A 20,415-nucleotide genomic window follows, 5' to 3' on the forward strand; every position below is an offset into this window, starting at 1 on the left:
CTTATATTCTCATCTTTGTTTTAAAGTGATTGTTGACTGTTTCATCTCGGATAGGTGATTTTTTAAAAGGACCACAGTACTTATGGGTGATATTCATTATTTCTTGAGCCAATTTGTTCTTTAGCTACAAGGTAACCTAAGGGGTTAGTTTCAGTTCAAGGTTTGAGGAGTATCTCAAGGCGGTAGTCTTGGGGAGTCCTGCAGTCTCAACCAGTCCAGTAGGTCTGGGATTTTTCTTTTTTCTTTTTTTTTTTGAATTTGAGGTTCTGTTCCATATTTTCTTTCCATTCTATCAGGGTCCATCTATTATGGCCCTGATCAGAACCGTGGGTAGTGGTAGCCAGGCATCATCTAGTTCTTCTGGTCTCAGGGTAGATAAAGCCTTGATTTGTGTAGACTATTTGTCCTGTAGACGAGTCTATCTATGTAATGTTTTAACTTCCAACACGTATTTGTTACTTTCATGAACTGAAAAAAGAATGAAACAGAACATGCAACATGAGTTTGTCCATATAAGCAAACAGAAGTTGAGCATGTGAGTACTAGAAGGAACTGTATCACTATTAACAGTGACTGATCGTCTCTAAGTAGTGGGATGATGGTTTTTTTTTTTTTTTTAACTTCTATAATGAGCACATACACACATAATGGTACATACATGCAGTGGAATACTATGTAACAAAGCACAACGATGAATCCTTAAAACATCTCGCAACATGGATGAATCTGGAGGGCATTATGCTGAGTGAAATAAGTCACAAAAGGACAAATATTGCATGAGACCACTATTATAAGAACTCGAGAAAAGGTTTAAACACAGAAAAAAGCATTCTTTGATGGTTACGAGGGTGGGGAGGGAGGGGGAGGATCATTCACTAACTAGATAGTAGACAAGGATCAACTTTGGTGAAGGGAAGGACAACACACAATACAGGGGAAGTCAGCACAGCTGGACCAAAGCAAAAGGTAAAAAGTTTCCAAACACTTTGAGGGACAGAGTAGCTGGGGCTGGGGCCTGGGGACCATAGCTTCAGGGGACATCTAGGTCAATCGGCCTAACAAAGTTTATTAAGGAAATGTTCTGCATCCCACTTTGGTTAGTGGCGTCTGGGGTCTTAAAAGCTTGCGAGCGGCCCTCTAAGATGCATCAATTGGTCCCAACTCACTTGGAGCAGAGAAGAATGAAGAAAACCAAAGACACAAGGAAAATATTAGCCCAAGAGACTAAAAGACCACATAAACTAGAGACTTCACCAGACTGAGATCAGAAGAACTAGATGGTGCCCAGCTACCACCAATGACAACCCTGACAGGGAACACAACAGGGAGTCCCTGACAGAGTGGGAGAAAAGTGTGGAGCAGAACTCAAATTCAAGTAAAAAGACCAGACTTAATGGTCTGACAGACTGGAGGAACCCCTAAAACTATGGCCCCCAAATGCTCTGTTAAACCAGAAATGAAACCATTCCCGAAGCCCACTCTTCAGACAAAGATTAGACAAGATTATAAAACAAAAAATAATACACATGAGGAGTGTGTTTCTTAGTTCAGTCAGATACACCAGACCAAATGGGCAACTCCTGTCCGGTTGCAGGATGAGAAGGCAGGAAGGACAGTAATTGGTTGAATGGACATAGGGAACCCGAGGTGGAAAGGGGGACTGTGCTGTCACATTGTGGGACTGCAACCAATGCCACAAATTAATACACGTATGAATTTTTGTATGAGAAATTAACTTGAGCTGTAAACTTTTACCTAGAGCACAATTAAAAAAACAAAACTGTAATGAGCACGTGGGGCCGTTGCTGCTCATTGTAGAACGCTCTGTTTAAATGGGGTAGTTCTAGGGTACAGCGTGTTCTGTCGATGTAACTTGCTGTCACGTGGTGTCCCTGTTTCCTCAGGATGGATGACATCCAGCTCTGCAAGGACATCATGGACCTGAAGCAGGAGCTGCAGAACTTGGTGGCCATCCCAGGTAAGCATTTGTGAATTCACCTTGTGTTAAGCAGCTTCTCAGTGCCCACAACCTGCCCAGTCTGTCCCCCTTGAGTCTGGACAACAGAGTTCATCTTCTATGTTTGGGGTCTGACCCTTGCAATGCAACACTCCTGGACTGCATTGTTCAAACACAACTTTGAATCAGGCAGACCTGGGTTCGAGTCTTGGTTCTGCCACTTCCTGGCTGTAGGACTTTGTGCAAATCACTCCACTTCTCTGAGACTCAATCTCTTTTCCTTGAAAAATGAGGTGGCAACAGTACCTAACTCATTGGGCAAACATCGTATTGCGATAAATGACACAATGCAAGCCAAGTGCTTAGTTTGATATCTGGCCCAAAATAACAGTTCAATAAACATTAATAATGATTCAGTTGACCTGGCAGGGGGGCCTGGCATTGGTATTTTTTAAAGCTTCCTGCGTGATTCTGGTGTGCAGCCTGGCTCAAGAACAAAGAGGCCAGTTCAACTCTCATTTTATAGCCCTCAGAGGGATAGTTTGGTTGAAAGGTACAGAATCCCATCCAAGGGGCAATTACTGGAAAGACAAAGGCATCTCCAGGAGCCCCAGGTCATGAAACTCAGCCCAGCCTTACAAGGGCCTGGAACCAGACATTGAAAAGCAGAGAAAGTTCTTTGGTGCTCATGCATGTATGCGTGCTCCCTCTTTCCTTTCTCTCTCCTCCTTCTGGTGCTCATTCCATTTCTCTTCCTCTAGCACGTGCGCCAAGCAAGGCCACTCCACTTCCCTTCCATGACCGCCCCATGCAAGAGTCCAACACACAGGGCCTCAGTGTGGGCCCGTGTCTTAGTTCCCTAGTGCTGCCACAACAAAAGATAACACATGTGAGTGGCTCTAAAGACCAAAAATTTATTTTCTCACACTTCTGGAGTCTAAAAGTTCCAATCAGGGTCTTGGCCATGTCGATTCCTTCTGTGAACCTTTCTCCTAGTTTCTGGTGTCTGCCAGAGATCCTTGGTGTTCTTTTGCTTGCAGACTGGTCCTCACATGGCGTCTGCCTCCCCACTGTGTCTTTCTCTGTGTCTATTCTGCTCTTTTTATAAGACACCTCTCAGAGGGGATTAGGTTTAGGCCCCACCCTACTCTGTTATGACCTCATGAATATAACACAAGAAAACCCCTATTTCAAATAGGGTCATACTTACAGGCACAGGAGTTAGAACTTCTAAATTTCTTTTTCGGGGGGACACAATTCAACCCATAATAGTCACCACTTCCCTGTTGGGAGGGAGGATTCCCAGGACCCTCTGTTGGCCATCACCTCTGAAGGAGGCATGAGTATATGGCCACCAGCCAGAGGGGCTCCAGTCGGGGTAGTGACACCCGCAGAGGCCATGTGGAAACGTGTGGCGTTGGATGTTTTTGGTTGATACATGGCTGGGGGATAGTACTGACTAGGGCCAGGACAAGGGTGAAGAGAGTGAGGCTCTCAACTGGGGCACAAAAAAATCAGTCAACAAGATAAATACTATTTTACTGCAGTATTAAAAAAAAATCAAAACTAGTGCAAAAAATAAATGTACAGAATATTGAAGGTTTAAATGAAGACGGGATCAGTACTGACATTCAGGGAAGCTAACACCTACAGCCTGGTGCACTAACACTGGTCCTGCCAATTCTCCTATAAACCACTTCTTCTCAATCTCCTTTGTGAAGAAAACCAGTAACTGAATCAGTTGCCGTCAAGTTGATGTTGATTCATGGCACCCCCATGTGGGTCAGAGTAGAACTGTGCACCATAGGGTTGCCAATGGCTGATTTCTGGGAAGTAAATTGCCAGGCCTTTCTTCTGAGGCACCTCTGGGTAGACTCCAACTGCCAACCTTGTGGTCAGCAGCTGAGTGCCTTAAGCGCTCGCACCACTCAGGGAATTCCTTTGTGCAGAAACTCAGATGTTAACTAAGTTCTAGAAGGGCCCCCTTTATCTTCTTCCACCCTATTCACCTCTCCCACTGTCTTCTCTCATCTCCTTGTGAAGAGCTTGCTCCATATTCCCTGGACCAGTGTCCGGCTTCTAGATGGATTTAGCTGAGTTAGGGAAGAAGCAGACAAACAAAAATGAAGCTGCTGGCAACATATCAACCACAGTATTAAGTAAAGAGAATGCTGGATGGCCAAGAAAATTTCATTTCTCCAGCCAGAGTCAGAAAACTATTCAGCAGATCCTTGGTGGGGGGAAGCAGGGTGGAGGGGAACTGTGATTGGAGAGAATACCCGGGGTCCTTCCAGCCTCGAGGGCTTCTCAAGGACAAGCCAATATGCTTCATCCACGGGGGAGGGAGGGGCTGGTGGTATAGTGGTTAAGAGCTACAGCTGCTAGCCAAAAGGTCTGCAGTTCGAATCTACCAGGGGCTCCTTGGAAACTCTATGGGGCAGGGTAGCTACTCTGTCCTGTAGGGTCGCTATGAGTCAGAACCGACTCAATGGCAGTGGGTCTGGTTCGGTTTGTTTTTTTTCTGCCCAGGGGCTAGGGAGGTTAATGAACCCCGAGGGGCAGTCTCTAAATTGTGCCCCCTCATATTTTGAGGTCGATAGCAATCACCTTCAGCATAAACGCCTTACCCCCTCTTGTCTGGCTGCCTCGATCAGGCAACTTTCATAGTTGTGGTGCCTCAGAATGTCATTCAGCACCTTGTCTGACGCCCCCTTGGACTTGCCCCTCTTGCTATGCTTCTGCACCCACCTCCCCTGTGGCCACTACCGCCTTAGAGCTGGGGATGCTGAAGGCCCTGGGCACCTTTCCTGGGGCACAAGTATCTCCCTCATAGAGCTTTTGGGAGGGATTAAACCAGTGCTCCTCAACCAGGGGCACCTTAGGGGACGTATGGCAACATCTGGAGATATTTTTGTAGGGGAGGTCTTGCTACTGGCATCTAGCGGGTAGAGGTCTGGGATGCTGCTAAACATCGTGCAATGCGCAGGGGCGCCCCAGTAACAAAGAATTATCCAGTCCTAGGTGGTGCAAACAGTTAAGCACAACCTTACTAGCCAAAAGTTGGCCATTCAAATCCACCCAGAGGCGCCTTGGGAGGCAGGCCTGGTGATCTATTTCTGAAAAATCACCACCTTGAAAACCCTATGGAGCAGTTGTACTCTGCACACGTGGGGTCACCATGACAACTCAGAATCAACTCCACAGCAACTAACAACAGCAACAAATGTCAACAGGGGTCCCTGGGTGGTACAAATGGTTAACATACTCTAGCTGCTAACCAAAAGGCTGGAGGTTCTAGTCCACCTGGAGCACCTTGGAAGAGAGGCCTGACAATCTACTTCCAAAAAAATCAGCCACTGAAAACTCTTTGGAATACAGCTCTACTCTGACACATATGGGGTCACCAAGAGTCCGCGCCAACTCCACGGCAACTGATTTAAATGTCAATAGTGCTAAGGTTGAGAAGCCCTGGATGAAACGACAGTGTAAGCTCACGGTAATACAAATACAATGGCCACAATTAAGCACTTGCCGTTTGCACACTGTCTTAGTCATCTGGTGCTGCTATAACGAAGTGGATGGCTTGAACAAAGAGGTTTTCTTTTCACAGTAAAGTAGGCTAAAAGTCCAAATTCAGCTCACCAATTCCAGGGAAAGGCTTTCCATCCTTTAGCGCCCCCCCCCAAATTATATCCTCGCAACATGCAAAACATATTCACCCCAGCATATCCATCATATCATACCAAAAGTCTTAACTCCAAGTCCAAAATCCAGAAACTCCTCTTCGTCTGTACAATCTAGAATACAAGTTATCTACTTCCAAAGGTACAATGGCAGAATAGGCACAAGCTAGACATTTCCATTACACACGGGAGAAACTGGAGGACAAGAAGGGATAACAGGCACCAAGCAAGTCAGGAGAACACATTACATTAGCCCACAAGGCTTTGAAAATAATCCTCTGTTCTCTGAGACAATTTACACAGACTCCAGACTCCAGACTCGAGGTATTGGCCACAACTCTCCAGATTCTGAGTGGAGGCCCTTTGGCCCTGGGCTTTAGGTGCACCATTCTCCTAATCCGAGTGGAGACTCCACCCTTAGAAACACCACAGGGCGTGGCTCCACCCTTTGAAACCCCTGAGGTCATGGCCATACCTTTTGAGACTGAGGCAGCTCAGCTTCTTGTGTTCCTTGTCTCTTCAGCTTCTGTTTCCTGGTTTCTTGCCCTCTTGGCTCCTCAAGCCTTAAACCCACATCTGCCCTGCCCGGGCAAGTGTTCCAAAGCTCAGTAGCTCCACCAATAAGTACCTGGAGGCACCCCACTCCACCAGCCAGGAAGCCTCCTGTTCACAGGTACTCAGCTTTCTTGCTCCATGGGTTGGCTCCAGTGCTGTCTGGCGCTGGTCTCCTGGTTCTGCTGCTGCTGGCTCACTGTTGCCACTGCTTCTCTGCTGCTGCAGGTTCTCTGCTGCTGCTGGCCCTCTGTCACTGTGCTCCTCTATCCATTCACAGTTTCAAAACCACTTCCGCATTTTAGGTATCTGTTAGAGCAGCACCCCACTCTCTCAGTACCAAATTTCTGTCCTGGTCATCTAGTGCTGCTGTAACAGAAATACCACAAGTGGATGGCTTTAACAAAGAGAAATTTATTTTCTCACAGTAAAATAAGCTTAAAGTCCAAATTCAGCGCGTCAACTCCAGGGAAAGGCTTTCTCTCTCTCTGGGGGTCTTCTTATCAATGTTACCCCGGACCAGGAGCTTCTTCGAGCAGGGACCCAGGTCCAAAGGATGCGCTCTGCTCCCAGCACTCCTTTCTTCGTGGTATGAGTTCCTCTGTCTCTCTGCTCACTTCTCTCTTTTATATCTCAAGAGATTGCTTCAAGACACAATCCAATCCTGTAGGCTGAGTCCTGCCTCACTAACACAACTGCCACCCATCCTCCCTCATTAACATCATAGAGGCGGGATTTACGACATACACGAAAATCACACAATACTGGGAATCATGGCCCAGCCAAATTGATACACACTTTTTTGCGGGGGACGTAATCCAATCCATGGCACACACTAACACTATGTGATTTGCTTTTCATTCATTAAATACATATTTATTTCTTTTGTACCTGGTCAGGTAAATGTTTACTGTGGAGGGCTCTTAATCATCAAAACAACAGTGACGGTGTAAAATGATAGCTTATAATAATAACGGCTAGCTTTTCGTGAGCTCTTACTATGCAGCAGGCAGTGAGCTGGGTGTTTTGCTTGGTTGATCTGCCTTAAAACGTGCAACAACTTTATGATTATCTGCATTGAGAGCTTGGATGCTCCAAGAGGTCGGGGAACGTGCCCAGAGTCACAGTGGTGGGACGGGGAGGAGCTGGGGTGTAAAGCCAGGACGGTGACTCTACCACCAGGGCTCACAGTTGTGACAGTTGCAGACCAGGAAGACTGGTTCAGGGCCCATGTCATGGTCCAGGGGGTGATGATGCTGGCCTGGGTCAGGGGGATGTGCTGGAGGTGACAAGCAAGTTGGAGGGTCACATTGATAAGTACACAGCGATGTTAGCAATCAGGCATGTGATACCAGCAAGCAGGGGTCAAGTAGGTAAGCTGGAGGTTCTCACTGGCGAGTCGGTGGGTGATGTTGGCAAGCAGAAGGGTCACATCCTCAAGCAAGTGGGTGGTGCCTGCAGGCAGGTGGGTGGTATCTGAGAGCAGGTAGGTGGTACCTGAGGGCAGGTGGGTGGTAGCAAAGGACAGGTGGGTGGTACCTGAGGGTAAGTGGGTGGTACCTGTGAGTCAGTGGGTGGTACTTGAGGGCAGGTTGGAGGTGCCTGCTGGTAGATGGGAGACGGTGATCATATGGCTAGTTAGCAGCAGAGCCCAGGGCCCATCATCCCACTCCCCTCAGTTCCCTAGTAAGCTACTTCTCAGTCACTTTTGTTCAGAAACCCAGATGTTAAAGTTCTGGGAGAGCCCCTTTGTCTCGCTCTATCCTATTCATCTGTCCCCACTTTCTTCTCCCATCTCCTTGTGAAGAGGCTTAACACAAGGTGAGCAGCATTGGCCAGTGTCTTAGTTATCTAGTGCTGCTATAACAGAAATACCAAAGCAAGTGGCTTTAACAAACAGAAACGTATTTTCTCACGGTTTAGGAGGCTATTGTTGTTAGGTGCCACTGAGTTGGTTCCAACACATAGCACCCCCACATATAACAGAATGAAACACTGCCCCATCCTGCGCTATTCTCACAGTCATTGCTATGTTTGAGCCCATTGTTGCAGCCACTGTAACAACTCATCTCATTGAGGGTCTTCCTCTTTTTTGATGACCCTCTATTTACCAAGTGTCTTAGTCATCTAGTGCTGCTATAACAGAAATACCACAAGTGGATGGCTTTAACAAAGAGAAATTTATTTCTTCACAGTAAAGTAGGCTAAAAGTCCAAATTCAGGGCATCAGCTCCAGGGGAAGGCTTTCTCTCTCTGTTGGCCTTCTAATCAATGTTCCTCCAGACTAGGAGCTTCTCTGCTTAGGGACCCCAGGTCCAAAGGACGTGCTCTGCTCCCGCCACTGCTTTCTTGGTGGCATGAGGTACCCCTGACTCTCTGCTTGCTTCCCTTTCCTTTTATCTCTTGTAAGATAAAAGGCAGTGCAGGCCACAGCCCAGGGAAACTCTCTTTCCATCAGATCAGGGATGTGACATGGGTAAGAGTGTTACAATCCCACCCTAATCCTCTTTAACATAAAATTACCATCACAAAATGAAGGACACCACACTATACTGGAAATCATGGCCTAATCAAGTTGACACATATTTTGGGGGACACAATTCAATCCATAACACCAAGCATGATTTCTTTCTCTAGTGACTGTTCCCTCCTAATAACATGTCCAAAGTATATGAGACGAAGTCTCGCCATCCTTGCTTCTAAGTACAGCTTCTGGCTGTACTTCTTCCAAGACACATTTGTTCGCTCTTTTGGCAGTCCATGGTATACTCAGTATTCTTTGCCAACACCATAATTCAAAAGCATCAATTCTTCTTTGGTCTTCTTTATTGTCCAGCTTTCACATGCATATGAGGCAATTGAAAATACCATGGCTTAGTCCTCAAAGTAGGCAGTGGGTGTTTTGGGAGTCCTCAAAGTGACATCTTTGCTTTTTAGTACTTTAAAGAGGTCTTTTCCAGACTTGCTGGCCTGCCACAGACCAGAGAAATGGTGAGAGTATGGCCCCTGGACACCCTATCATCTCAGTAATGAAGTCATTCCTGAGGTTCACCCTTCAGCCAAAGGTTGGACAGGCCCGTAAAACGAAATGAAACTCAAGGGGCACATCAGCCCTGGGGCAAGGACTAGAAAGAAGGCAGGAGGAGACAGGAAAGCTGGTAATAGAGAACCTAAGGTTGAGAAGGAAGAGTGTTGACGTGTCATGGTGTTGTTAACCAGTGGCATAAAACAATATGTGTACTAACTGCTTAATGAAAAACTAGTTTGTTCTGTAAACCTTCATCTAAAGTACAATTAAATAAATACATAACAAGGTCTTTTGCAGCAGATTTGTCCAATGCAATGAGTTGTTTCATTTCTTGACTGCTGCTTCCATGGGTGCTGATTGTGTATTCAAGTAAAATGAAATCCTTGACAACTTCGATATTTTCCCAAAGTTCAGATTCAGGGCGCCGGCTGTAGGGGAAGGTTTTCTCTCTCTGTTGACTCTGGAGGAAGGCCCTTGTTCCTTGGTTCCCTGGTGATCTTCATGAGGTATGGCATCTTATCTTCCCCAAACTCTGCTTGCTTCTTTATGCCTAATCTGCTCTTTGTATTATCTCAAAGATGATGGGCTTAAAATACACCCTACACTGATATGGTCTCTTAACATCAAAAAGAAAACCCATTTCCAAATGGGGTTATAACCACAGGTATACCCATCGCTGTGGAGTCAATTCCGACTCACATCAACTCTATAAGACAGAGTAGAACTGCCCAACAGGGTTTCCTAGGCTGCAATCTTTATAGAAGCAAACTGTAGCATCTTTCTCCTACAGAGCAGCTGGTAGGTTGGAATGGCTGACTCTTGGGTTAGCTGCCCAACACTTAACCACTCCACTACCAGGGCTCCTTACCACAGGTATAGGGGTTAGGGTTTACAACACACATTTTGGGAGGACACAATTCAATCCATAACAACCAGTGTCTTGGAGCCTTGGGTAAGGAACTGGTTTATAAGTTGGCATGGGTTACTTCTTGGAGTAGGTGATTTCTTCCGGGAGTGGCTGGGAGGTGCAGCCGAGAATCTGGGGACGGATGGTAATGCCCGTCATTGGTGAGAACTAGAAAACATGGTGCATGAATGCCTGGGCAAGAAGGCTTGGCAGTTGCTTGCAGACCCTGTGCATCGTTGGGTGACTCTGGCAAAAATCTGGGGATAGGTGGAGACCACCTGGGACTATGGGAGTGCTGTTGTGGGTTACTTGGAGACAATGTGACACCACAGATGGATTCCCTGGGAGAGTTGGAGCAGAGCAGGGTGCCCCTGGCAAGTATGTGGGTGCTGTGGTCAACTTGCATGGAGGGGCAGGGAAGCAGCTCTGCAGTGCTCTGAATGATCAGTAGTCAGGTCCTTGGGTTCCCCACCGGAATACCACCATCATCCAATGTGGTGACAGCTGGAATCCTGGGGCTGCCCCGCCCTCTGGAAATGTGGCTAGAAATCCCACCATCCTTTTTCACTGAGACCTTCTGGTTAATGGGAGACACTAATATTCTCTCCTGACCAAGTATTATGTTCTCCTCACCTCTAGTTCTGCTTCCAGATCCAGAGGAAATTCTCAATGCCAGTCCTAGGCAGGCAGAATGGATAAGCTGCCTTCATTCTAGGCACTTCTGAAGGGTCTGACCAGAGGAAGCCAAAGTGGGCTTAAGTTATAGCCCTCCTGATTCTCTTGATCAGTACCTTCAGGCTTTTTCTTTTCTCTTTGGCATCTGTTAATGGATTAAATTGTGTTCCCCAAAATATGTGTTGGTATCCTAACCCCTATATCTATGGACATGATCCTGTTTGGAAATAGAGTTTTCTTTGTTATGTTAATTGGATCATACTTGATTTTGGGTGGGTTCTAAATCTAATCACTTCTGAGTTATCAAAAGAACAGATTAGACACAGAGACAAAGACCTGGGGGGAAGAGAGACGCCAGAAACCAAAGAACACCCAGGGCTACCAATAAGGAAGGAATCCACACAGCCAAGGCCGTGATTTGGCCTTTAAGTCACCAGAACTGTGTGAAAAGAAATTTCTGTTCTTTAAAGCCACCCACTCATGGTATGTTACGGCAGCAGTAGGTAACTAAGACAGCATCCTCTGTTGTCAGTTGCTTTCGAGTTGATTCTGATTCCTCGTGACCCTACGTTGTTACATAGTAGAACTGCTCCATAGGGCTTTCTTGGTTGTAAACTTAATGGAAGCAGATCGCCAGGCCTTTTCTTCTACACTACTGCCAGATGGGTTCGAACTGCCAGCCTTTAGGTTATCAGTCAAGTCCAAACCATTTGTGCCACCCAGGGTCCTCAACAGCACCCTGGCCCTTGGTATTTGTGACTGGACTGATTTCATTAGCATTGATTATTTTCATCTGACAGATTGGCTTACTTCACTGCAGACTAATTCCCTCTCAACACCCCTTCCTCAGCCCCTCCTCACCCCTGCAGAGCCCATTTCGTCTGTCATTACCATTTATTGAGTGCTTGCCACGGCCAGACGCCACACTAAACCATTTACTAACATTAATGCATGCGTTTTGTTTGTTTGTTTAATTTTTATTGTGGTTTAAGTGAAAGTTTACAAATCAAGTCAGTCTCTCATACAAAAACTTATATACACCTTGCTACGTACTCCCAATTGCTCTCCCTCTAATAAGACAGCCCGCTCCCTCCCTCCACTCTCTTTTTGTGTCCATTCTGCCAGCTTCTAACCCCCTCCACCCTCTCATCTCCCCTCCAGACAGGAGATGCCAACATAGTCTCAAGTGTCCACCTGATCCAAGAAGCTCACTCTTCACCGGCATCCCTCTCCATCCCATTGTCCAGTCCAATCCATGTCTGAAGAGTTGGCTTTGGGAATGGTTCCTGTCCTGGGCCAACAGAAGGTCTGGGGGCCATCACCACTGGGGTCCCTCCAGTCTCAGTCAGACCATTAAGTCTGGTCTTATGAGAATTTGGGGTCTGCATCCCACTGCTCTCCTGCTCCCTCAGGGGTTCTCTGTTGTGTCCTCTGTCAGGGCAGTCATCGATTGTAGCCAGGCACCATCTAGTTCTTCTGGTCTCAGGCTGATGTAGTCTCTGGTTTATGTGGCCCTTTCTGTCTCTTGGGCTTGTAATTACCTTGTGTCCTTGATGTTCTTCATTCTCCTTTGGTCCAGGTGGGTTGAGACCAATTGATGCATTTTAGATGGCCTCTTGCTAGCGTTTAAGAGCCCAGACACCACTCACCAAAGTGGGATGCAGAATGTTTTAATAGATTTTATTATGCCAATTGACTTAGATGTCCCCTGAAACCCTGGTCCTCAAACCCCTACCCCTGCTACGCCAGCCTTCAAAGCATTCAGTTTATTCAGGAGACTTCTTTGCTTTTCGTTTAGTCCAGTTGTGTTGACCTCTCCTGTATTGTGCGTTGTCTCTCCCTTCACCTATAGTAGTCCTTAGCGACTATCTAAATAGTGAATACCCCCTCCCACCCTCCCACCCTCCCCCCTCTCGTAACCATCAAAGAATATTTTCTTCTCAGTTTAAACTATTTCTCGAGTTCTTATAATAGTGGTCTTATACAATATTTGTCCTTTTGCAACTAATTTCACTCAGCATAATGCCTTCCAATTCCTCCATGTTATGAAATGTTTCACAGATTCATCACTGTTCTTTATCGATGGGTAGTATTCCATTGTGTGAATATACCGTAATTTATCCATTCGTCCACTGATGGGCACCTTGGTTGCTTCCATCTTTTTCCTGTTGTAAACAGTGCTGCAATGAACATGGGTGTGCATATATCTATTCGTGTAAAGGCTCTTATTTCTTTAGGATATATTCCAAGGAGTGGGATTGCTGGATCATATGGTAGTTCTATTTCTAGCTTTTTAAGGAAGTGCCAAATTGATTTCCAAAGTGGTTGTATCATTTTATATTCCCACCAGCAGTGTATAAGTGTTCCAGTCTCTCCACAACCTCTCCAACATTTATTCTTTTTTGTTTTTTGGATTAATGCCAGCCTCTTTGGAGTGAGATAGAATCTCATTGTAGTTTTGATTTGCATTTCTCTAATGACTAATGATCGTGAGCATTTCCTCATGTATCTGTTAGCTACCTGAATGTCTTCTTTAGTGAAGTGTCTGTTCATATCTTTTGCCCATTTTTTAATTGGATTATTTGTCTTTTTGTAGTTGAGTTTTTGCAGTATCATATAGATTTTAGAGATCAGGCGCTGATCGGAAATGTCACAGCTAAAAACTTTTTCCCAGTCTGTAGGTAATCTTTTCACTTTTTTGGTGAAGTCTTTGGATGAGCATAGGTGTTTGATTTTTAGGAGCTCCCAGTTATGTACTTTTTCTTCTGCATTATTAGTAATGTTTTGTATACTGTTTATGCCATGTATTAGGGCTCCTAGCATTGTCCCTATTTTTTATTCCATGATCTTTATCATTTTAGATTTTATATTTAGGTCTTTGATCCATTTTGAGTTAGTTTTGTGCATGGTGTGAGGTATGGGTCTTGTTTCATTTTTTTGCAGATGGGTATCCAGTTATGCCAGCATCATTTGTTAAAAAGACTGTCTTTTCCGCATTTAACTGATTTGGGGCCTTTGTCAAATATCAACTGCTGATATGTGGATGGATTTATGTCTGGATTCTCAATTCTGTTCCATTGGTCTATGTATCTGTTGTTGTACCAGTACCAGGCTGTTTTGACTACTGTGGCAGTATAATAGTTTCTAAAATCAGGTAGAGTGAGGCCTCCCACTTTGTTCTTCTTTTTCAGCAACGCTTTACTTATCCAGGGCCTCTTTCCCTTCCACATGAAGTTGGTGATTTGTTTCTCCATCTCATTAAAAAATGTCGTTGGAATTTGGATTGGAATTGCATGAAATCTATGGATCGCTTTTGGTAGAACAGATATTTTTACAATGTTAAGCCTTCCTATCCATGAGCAAGGTATGTTTTTCCACTTATGTAGGTCTCTTTTGGTTTCTTGCGTTTTGTAGTTTTCTTTGTATAAGTTTTTTACATCTCTAGTAGGATTTATTCCTAAGTATTTTATCTTCTTGGGGGCTACTGTAAGTGGTATTGATTTGGTGATTTCCTCTTACATGCAGTTTTTTTTATAAGCATGAAACTCATTTTTTTAAATCATGGTACATTCATACAATAGAAAACTAGCAGCCAATGTTAATGATGGTGTAGAAGAATGTAGAATAACATGGAAAAACCTTCATAGCATATCAGTAACTAGAAACAACGACCACAAGAAGCCAGGATACCAAATTGTATATACATTGTGATTTCCCAATTTTAAAAAATGTTATTATTTATACGTAGAAAATGACTGGAAGGATGACTCCAAAATGTTAATAATGGTTCCGCCTAGTGGCGTGACTACTGCATGCATTTTACAGATGAGGAAACTCAGGCTCGAAGAGGTGATGTTGCTTCCCCAGGTTCATGTGGCGCGTGAAATGGCATAGCCAGGCTTTCATGGCTGGCCCCTCGGACTCCGGTGCTTTCAACATTACACTCACCTGTTCCTTTGCTGATGTTTTCTTCTTCCCAGAAAAAGAAAAAACCAAGCTGCAGAAGCAGAGAGAGGACGAGCTAATCCAGAAGATCCACAGACTGGTGCAGAAGAGAGACTTCCTGGTGGACGATGCGGAGGTCGAGCGCTTAAGGTCAGTGGGTTGTAGGCCCCCCATGAGACCGCCGCCCAACCCTGAGCCCACTCCTGAAACACCAGTCTGCTCCCAGACACACAGTCTTCCCCAGCAGGTGCGGCCCCGCTAAGGCTTCAGGAGGAACACTGAGCCCAAACATACCGCAATTCATATTCAAGAGAAACTCAAATCCAGCCCCCAAAAGCCTTGCAAAGGCCTGTGTGCCTTCAGCTAATAATGTCACTTGAAGAGGTGACAAGGAAGACAGAGCTTCTTTTGTTAAAATAATATGTTATTGTGATTTTGGTGAAGGTTTACACAGTAAATTAGGTTCCCATTTGACAATTTCTATAAAATTTGTTTAGTGATATTAGTTACATTTTTACAATGAGTCAACATTCTCTTATATTGAGTTCTGTTTGTTCCCATGTTTCTATACTCTAGTCTTCTCATCTTTGCTTTAGAGTAATTGTTGACCTTTCAATTTCAAAGCTTCTTAACCAATTCTCTTCACTGAGCTTTCTCCCCATGCCTCAAAACAACTTCTGGAAACTTCCGTCCTTTGCTATGGAAACTGTCCTCCGCACTGACTTGCTTCTTCCCCTCCATCTCCACGTCCCAGGCTTGTCTTTGGCTTTCTCCTCTCTTTGGAGAAAGGCCTCAGTGCCCCTTCCCAGGGGTCAAGGTCTCCTATTTGCAGTCACACCTGTCTCTTTGATCTGGACACAACAAAGACCGTGAGCCTACAGTGCAGATCTGAGGGCCTGAGGACTGGAAAGCTGTGAATGTTGATTCTTGAATATTTTTGTCCCTGAGCAAAGGAGAGGAGACCAGTGTCCCCTGGCTCCCAGGGCCTCTCCTAACCCAGAGGGCAATGTCTTCTTCACTCTCTGGGTCCTCTGAGACTCCTTTCAGGAATTACCTGCCTAGCTCAGCCAGGCTGGGCTCCCCAACTTTGGTCCTGATGAGCCTCGAAAGAGCCGAGGGGACTCTCCCCCAGAGCTCTACCATGCACCTCCACCTTGTGGGAGCAAGGTATCTAAGGTGGCTTAAAGGCACAGGGTCAAGAGGTACTGCACAGCTCACTGAGCCCCTGGCACAGAGAACGAGTTCTATAAGGTCCATACCCCTGCCCTAGGATCTCACCCCGTCCCAGGTCAGCAGATACCTTTGTACGTCTCTCTGCTTCAGACCAAGTTCATCAAACACAACATACACAGGTAACACCCAACAACGTATGCACCGCACCTACAAAACCCTACCCATTGGCCCACCTAACTAATCTCTTGCCTCATTTCATTGGTTCCTTGGTGCTTTCCTTATTCACTAGACTTTTCTCTTTCACATCTGCCTTCACAGGGAACAAGAGGAAGACAAAGAAATGGCTGATTTCCTGAGAATCAAGTTAAAACCTCTAGACAAAGTAACCAAATCGCCAGCCAGTGAGTGCAGACATGATTCCTTTCCCCACACCCACCCCACCCCCCATCCAACAGAAAAGGAATTTAAAAGAAATTTGGAAGCCAAAGGGCACACAAGGAAATGCTTTCATTGACCCATAGCATGGCGGCAGCCAGGCTGGCTCATCCACAGTTAGAAGAACCCCACGTTTGGTTTAATGCTCTGCTGCCACCGTCTTGAAATAATTTTTGAACAAAAACCAAAAAAACCAAACCACATGCCATGGAGTCAGTTCTGAACTGATGGTGACCCCAGGTGCGCTCCATAGGATTTTCAAGGTTGTGACCTTTCAGAAACAGATCACCAGGCCCTTCTTCTGAGGCACCTCTGGGTGGGTTTGAACTGCCAACCTCTCAGTTAGTAGTTAAGCACTTAACCATTTGTGCCACCCCAGGGACTCCCTTTTTTGAACAAGTAGCCTCACATTTTCATTTTGCACTGGGCTATACAAATCATATAGCCAGTCCTGGCAGCGGCCTCCCCTCCTTAATCACATGGAGCTGGGTGGGCACCAAGGCAAGAATGTGAGACTGAAGCCCAGGGAGCTCTGGCCCCCTCTAGAAGAAGCTCTGTTGGGGCTGGAACCTCTGGAGGAGTGGAGCAGGAGGCATGCTTCTTAGAATATTAGCCTCACAAGATACTTTTAGCAAAAAAGGGTTTCATGTGAAATAAGTTTGGGAAATGCTGTATACTTGACCCTCTACTTGGAGGATGCCAGTGTCTCTTAGCATATTAAAGTGATAACGGCTCCTGCTGTCAAAAGAACGATCTTTTCTTTGTTGTTCTAGTGTTTCTAAAATGTATCGCTGCCGTATCAGTGAGGCCTCTTTCAATTATAAGAAATGGACCTTTATTCAAGCTAGCCTAAGCAAAAAAGGGGATTTGTTGAAAGAAGAGCAACACAAACCAGGACCTGAGGGACAGAACATTGTTAGACCTCCCTCACTTTCCTTCCATTTCTTATCCCTGCCCCTCTTTACATGTTAACTTCATATTCTCCTACTAAGCCAGCCTTCTCCATGGGGCCAGACCACAGTTTAGCACCTTCAGGGCAATTCCACAGATTCTCTATTCTGGTATTGAAATATATAAATCTCAGAGAAGGAGTCTGATTGACCCTTCTTGGATTATGTATCCAGCTCTCAGGCTAATCACTGTCACCAAGAGGGTGGGATACTGTGATTGGCCAGGTCAGTGTCACATGCCCACCCCTGCAGCCACAAGGACAGTCTGTTCCCAGAGGAAGAGGGATTGGAAATCTTGCTGGGAAGACAAAACCCAAAAGCTGCCACTATCTACTACAATGACAAACTCAGTTTTCACTGACCACCCATTAACACCCCAGGAAAACAAGGATGTAGTGAAGAAAAAGAAGGGCTGTAGTCCCTTCTGCTGGCCCCTAAAATCACAAGGCACACGGTCTTTAAAGAAATTACCAAGAATGCAGTATAGAGAGACAAAGAGATAGAAAATAGAAAAGAGAGGTTATGAGACATGGAGGATACAATGAGAAGGTCCAACTTACATCTAATAGGCATTCCAAAAGGCAAGAAAACAGGTAATGAAGGTAGGAGAATACCTGAAGAGATAATGTATGAGCATTTTCCAGAACTGAAAGATATGAGCCCTCAGGCTAAAGTGACTTGAACAAAATTTCCTGTTTATCCATCTACCAAATACTTCTTGAATGCCAGGCCCTGAGCTAGGCTTGGCAGATGCATTGATGAGGAGAGCTGAATAGGTGAAGGGTGAAAAGCTGTGGCTGGAAGCTGAGGATTGAAGGCCATTGTGCCCAGAGGGAGGTGACAACAGTCACCAGGACCATTTAAAACACACATCAGCTATCATTGCCACACCACCTGGCTTGTGGAGTTGAGCAAGCCCTGGCGAGGGGTTGGGGTGGGGCTGGAGCTACAAATGGTCGGGGCAGTCCTCACCTCATCTCTCCCTCTCTCCCTCTGTGCTCCTACCTTGCCACAGGCTCCCGGGCAGAGAAGAAAGCAGAGCCTCCACCTAGCAAGCCCACGGTGGCCAAGACGGGGCTGGCACTCATCAAGGATTGTTGTGGGGCCACCCAGTGCAACATCATGTAGCCCCCATGCGGGGTGCCCCCAGGGCCATGGGGACCCCTTCCCACCCTCTTGTCTTCATAGCCCCCATTTCACCGGGGCCCAAGAGTTCTCCAAGGCAGAAGGGGTTGAAGGCAAGCCTGTGACTGCCGCCAGGGGCCATGGGCGCGGCGGGCAGGCCCAGCCGCCCTGTACAGAGTGTAGCAATAGGGAGTCCCTCACCGTCGCATGGCCCTTCCCAGAGCATGCTGAACCCAGGAGTCTGTCTCACCTTTTATCCAGCCACCAGGAAAGGTCCTCCTTTGAAAAAGTATATCTCCACGTCTATCTAGCTGTATCTAACCCACCGTGTGAATGGACTGGGAGAGCGGCATTGTCCCCCGGTGTGTATAGTTTTAACTTCTCAACCACCTAGCACCATGTTGGACACATCTCCCATTCACCCTTTGCTCTGCTGTCAGCCCTGCCCCAAATGGGCACAAGTCTGTCCTGTCTGTCCCCTCCCCAGGCAGTGTGCCCCGGAGGGCTCCACAGAGCCCACACGTCTCTCAGGTGCCATAAATGTGGCATTCTCGGGGACACAGAGGGCCCATCTGTCAAGATTGTGCTTTTGTGTAGCACTGTGGTCACATCTCCCACTTCCTCCCAGCCTGTGTCTGAGCACGCTTCACATCAGGAGCGTGTCCACTGAGCTGTTGGCTCTTCCTTCCCTCGGAGCATTAGTCTCACGGGTGGGGAGCAGAGTGGGAATGGGGAGGCCAGGCTGGAGCAGACCCAGTGGTTGGAGGAGGTAGCAGAGCACTAAAGGCTCCAACATCCAAGGCAGGGCAGACAGGAAGAGACCCAGAGAGGATGCTCTCCCTGCCTGCTGTGGGGCCCAGAGGGAGTGCCAGTAGGACGCCACCTCACCAGCCCTGCCTGCACACAGACCTTGCATCCATCAGGAGAGAGCAGCAACAGGCGGGAGAGGCAGCCTGACCCAACCATGTCCCTTCACTTGGTGGCGTACTTTAACCAGCCTAACAGTTCCATCCATGTAACTCGATGTGTATTTGCTGCAGCCAGCCAGGCATAGCCCATGTGACCTCTCTGTAGCCGTGTGTGTGTCGTGACGGGCCTCAGTAGTTAGCCTAACTCAAGATTCGCTGAAGTGCAACCATCCATCAGAGAAAATAAAAATGGAAACCACATACACAGCATTTTAAAAGTTTTTACTTTTCCTTTTGATTACAGAAGTAAACTGTGTACATAGTAGACCATTCAGGAAGTATGAAGTTACAGAATCCCTCCAGTCAGAGTCCACCTTTGACATTTTGACGTATTTCTTTTTCCATCTTCTATGCTTTTTTTTCCCGCCCATGATTGGTCTCATACTGTACCATTTTTTTTTCCACTTAGCATTATATCACTATTGTTCTCCCACATCATTAAAAACTCTTTGTAAAACATTAAATACTCTTCACAAATATTTTCAGTGGTTTCTTATTAATGCATCTTGTGGATATACCGTAACTTCTCTAACCATTTCCTCACTCTTGGACACTTAGCTGCTTCTGGTTTTTCAGTCTTATAAATAATGTTGCTAACAACATCCTGGGGGATGCAGCTTCATCTGGATTTCTGATTTCTCCTTAAAATAGACTCCTACACATGACATTATTGGGCCATTTACTGAGTGTTGTTGTTAGCTGCCATTGAGTCAGACCCCAACTCGTGGTGATCTCATGCACAATAGGATCAGACCAATGTGATCCACATGGTTTTCACTGGTTGATTTTATGACGTAGATTACCAGGCCTTTCTTCCTAGTCTGTCTGAGCCTGGAAGCGCTACTAAAACCTGTTCTGCATGAACAAATAACATTTTAAAACATCTGTAAATTGAAAGTTAATCTGAATATCCCTCTGGTCATGTCAGCTTTGGGAGTTTACATAGCAGGCTGTATGGACTCCAGAGTGAGCTAGCTTGGGGGCCCCCTCGCCCCTTCCCCAGCTCTTCAGCATCAC

The 20,415-nt window shown here is 46.1% G+C and overlaps 1 protein-coding gene across 1 annotated transcript in view; it reads left to right on the plus strand.

The window, feature by feature from the left end:
• BMERB1 (bMERB domain containing 1) overlaps positions 1–19,886 on the plus strand; it is a 150,795-nt gene extending 130,909 nt beyond the window's left edge. The window contains exons 3-6 of the mRNA XM_049903299.1: positions 1,905–1,978; positions 14,783–14,897; positions 16,239–16,321; positions 18,321–19,886. Coding sequence (XP_049759256.1) covers positions 1,905–1,978; positions 14,783–14,897; positions 16,239–16,321; positions 18,321–18,433 — 385 coding nt within the window. The 3' untranslated portion in view covers positions 18,434–19,886. The remainder of the gene's footprint in view (positions 1–1,904; positions 1,979–14,782; positions 14,898–16,238; positions 16,322–18,320) is intronic.
• Positions 19,887–20,415: the final 529 nt, after the last annotated feature.

Source organism: Elephas maximus, chromosome 12 (assembly GCF_024166365.1).
Source record: "Elephas maximus indicus isolate mEleMax1 chromosome 12, mEleMax1 primary haplotype, whole genome shotgun sequence".
Classification (NCBI taxonomy): domain Eukaryota; kingdom Metazoa; phylum Chordata; class Mammalia; order Proboscidea; family Elephantidae; genus Elephas; species Elephas maximus.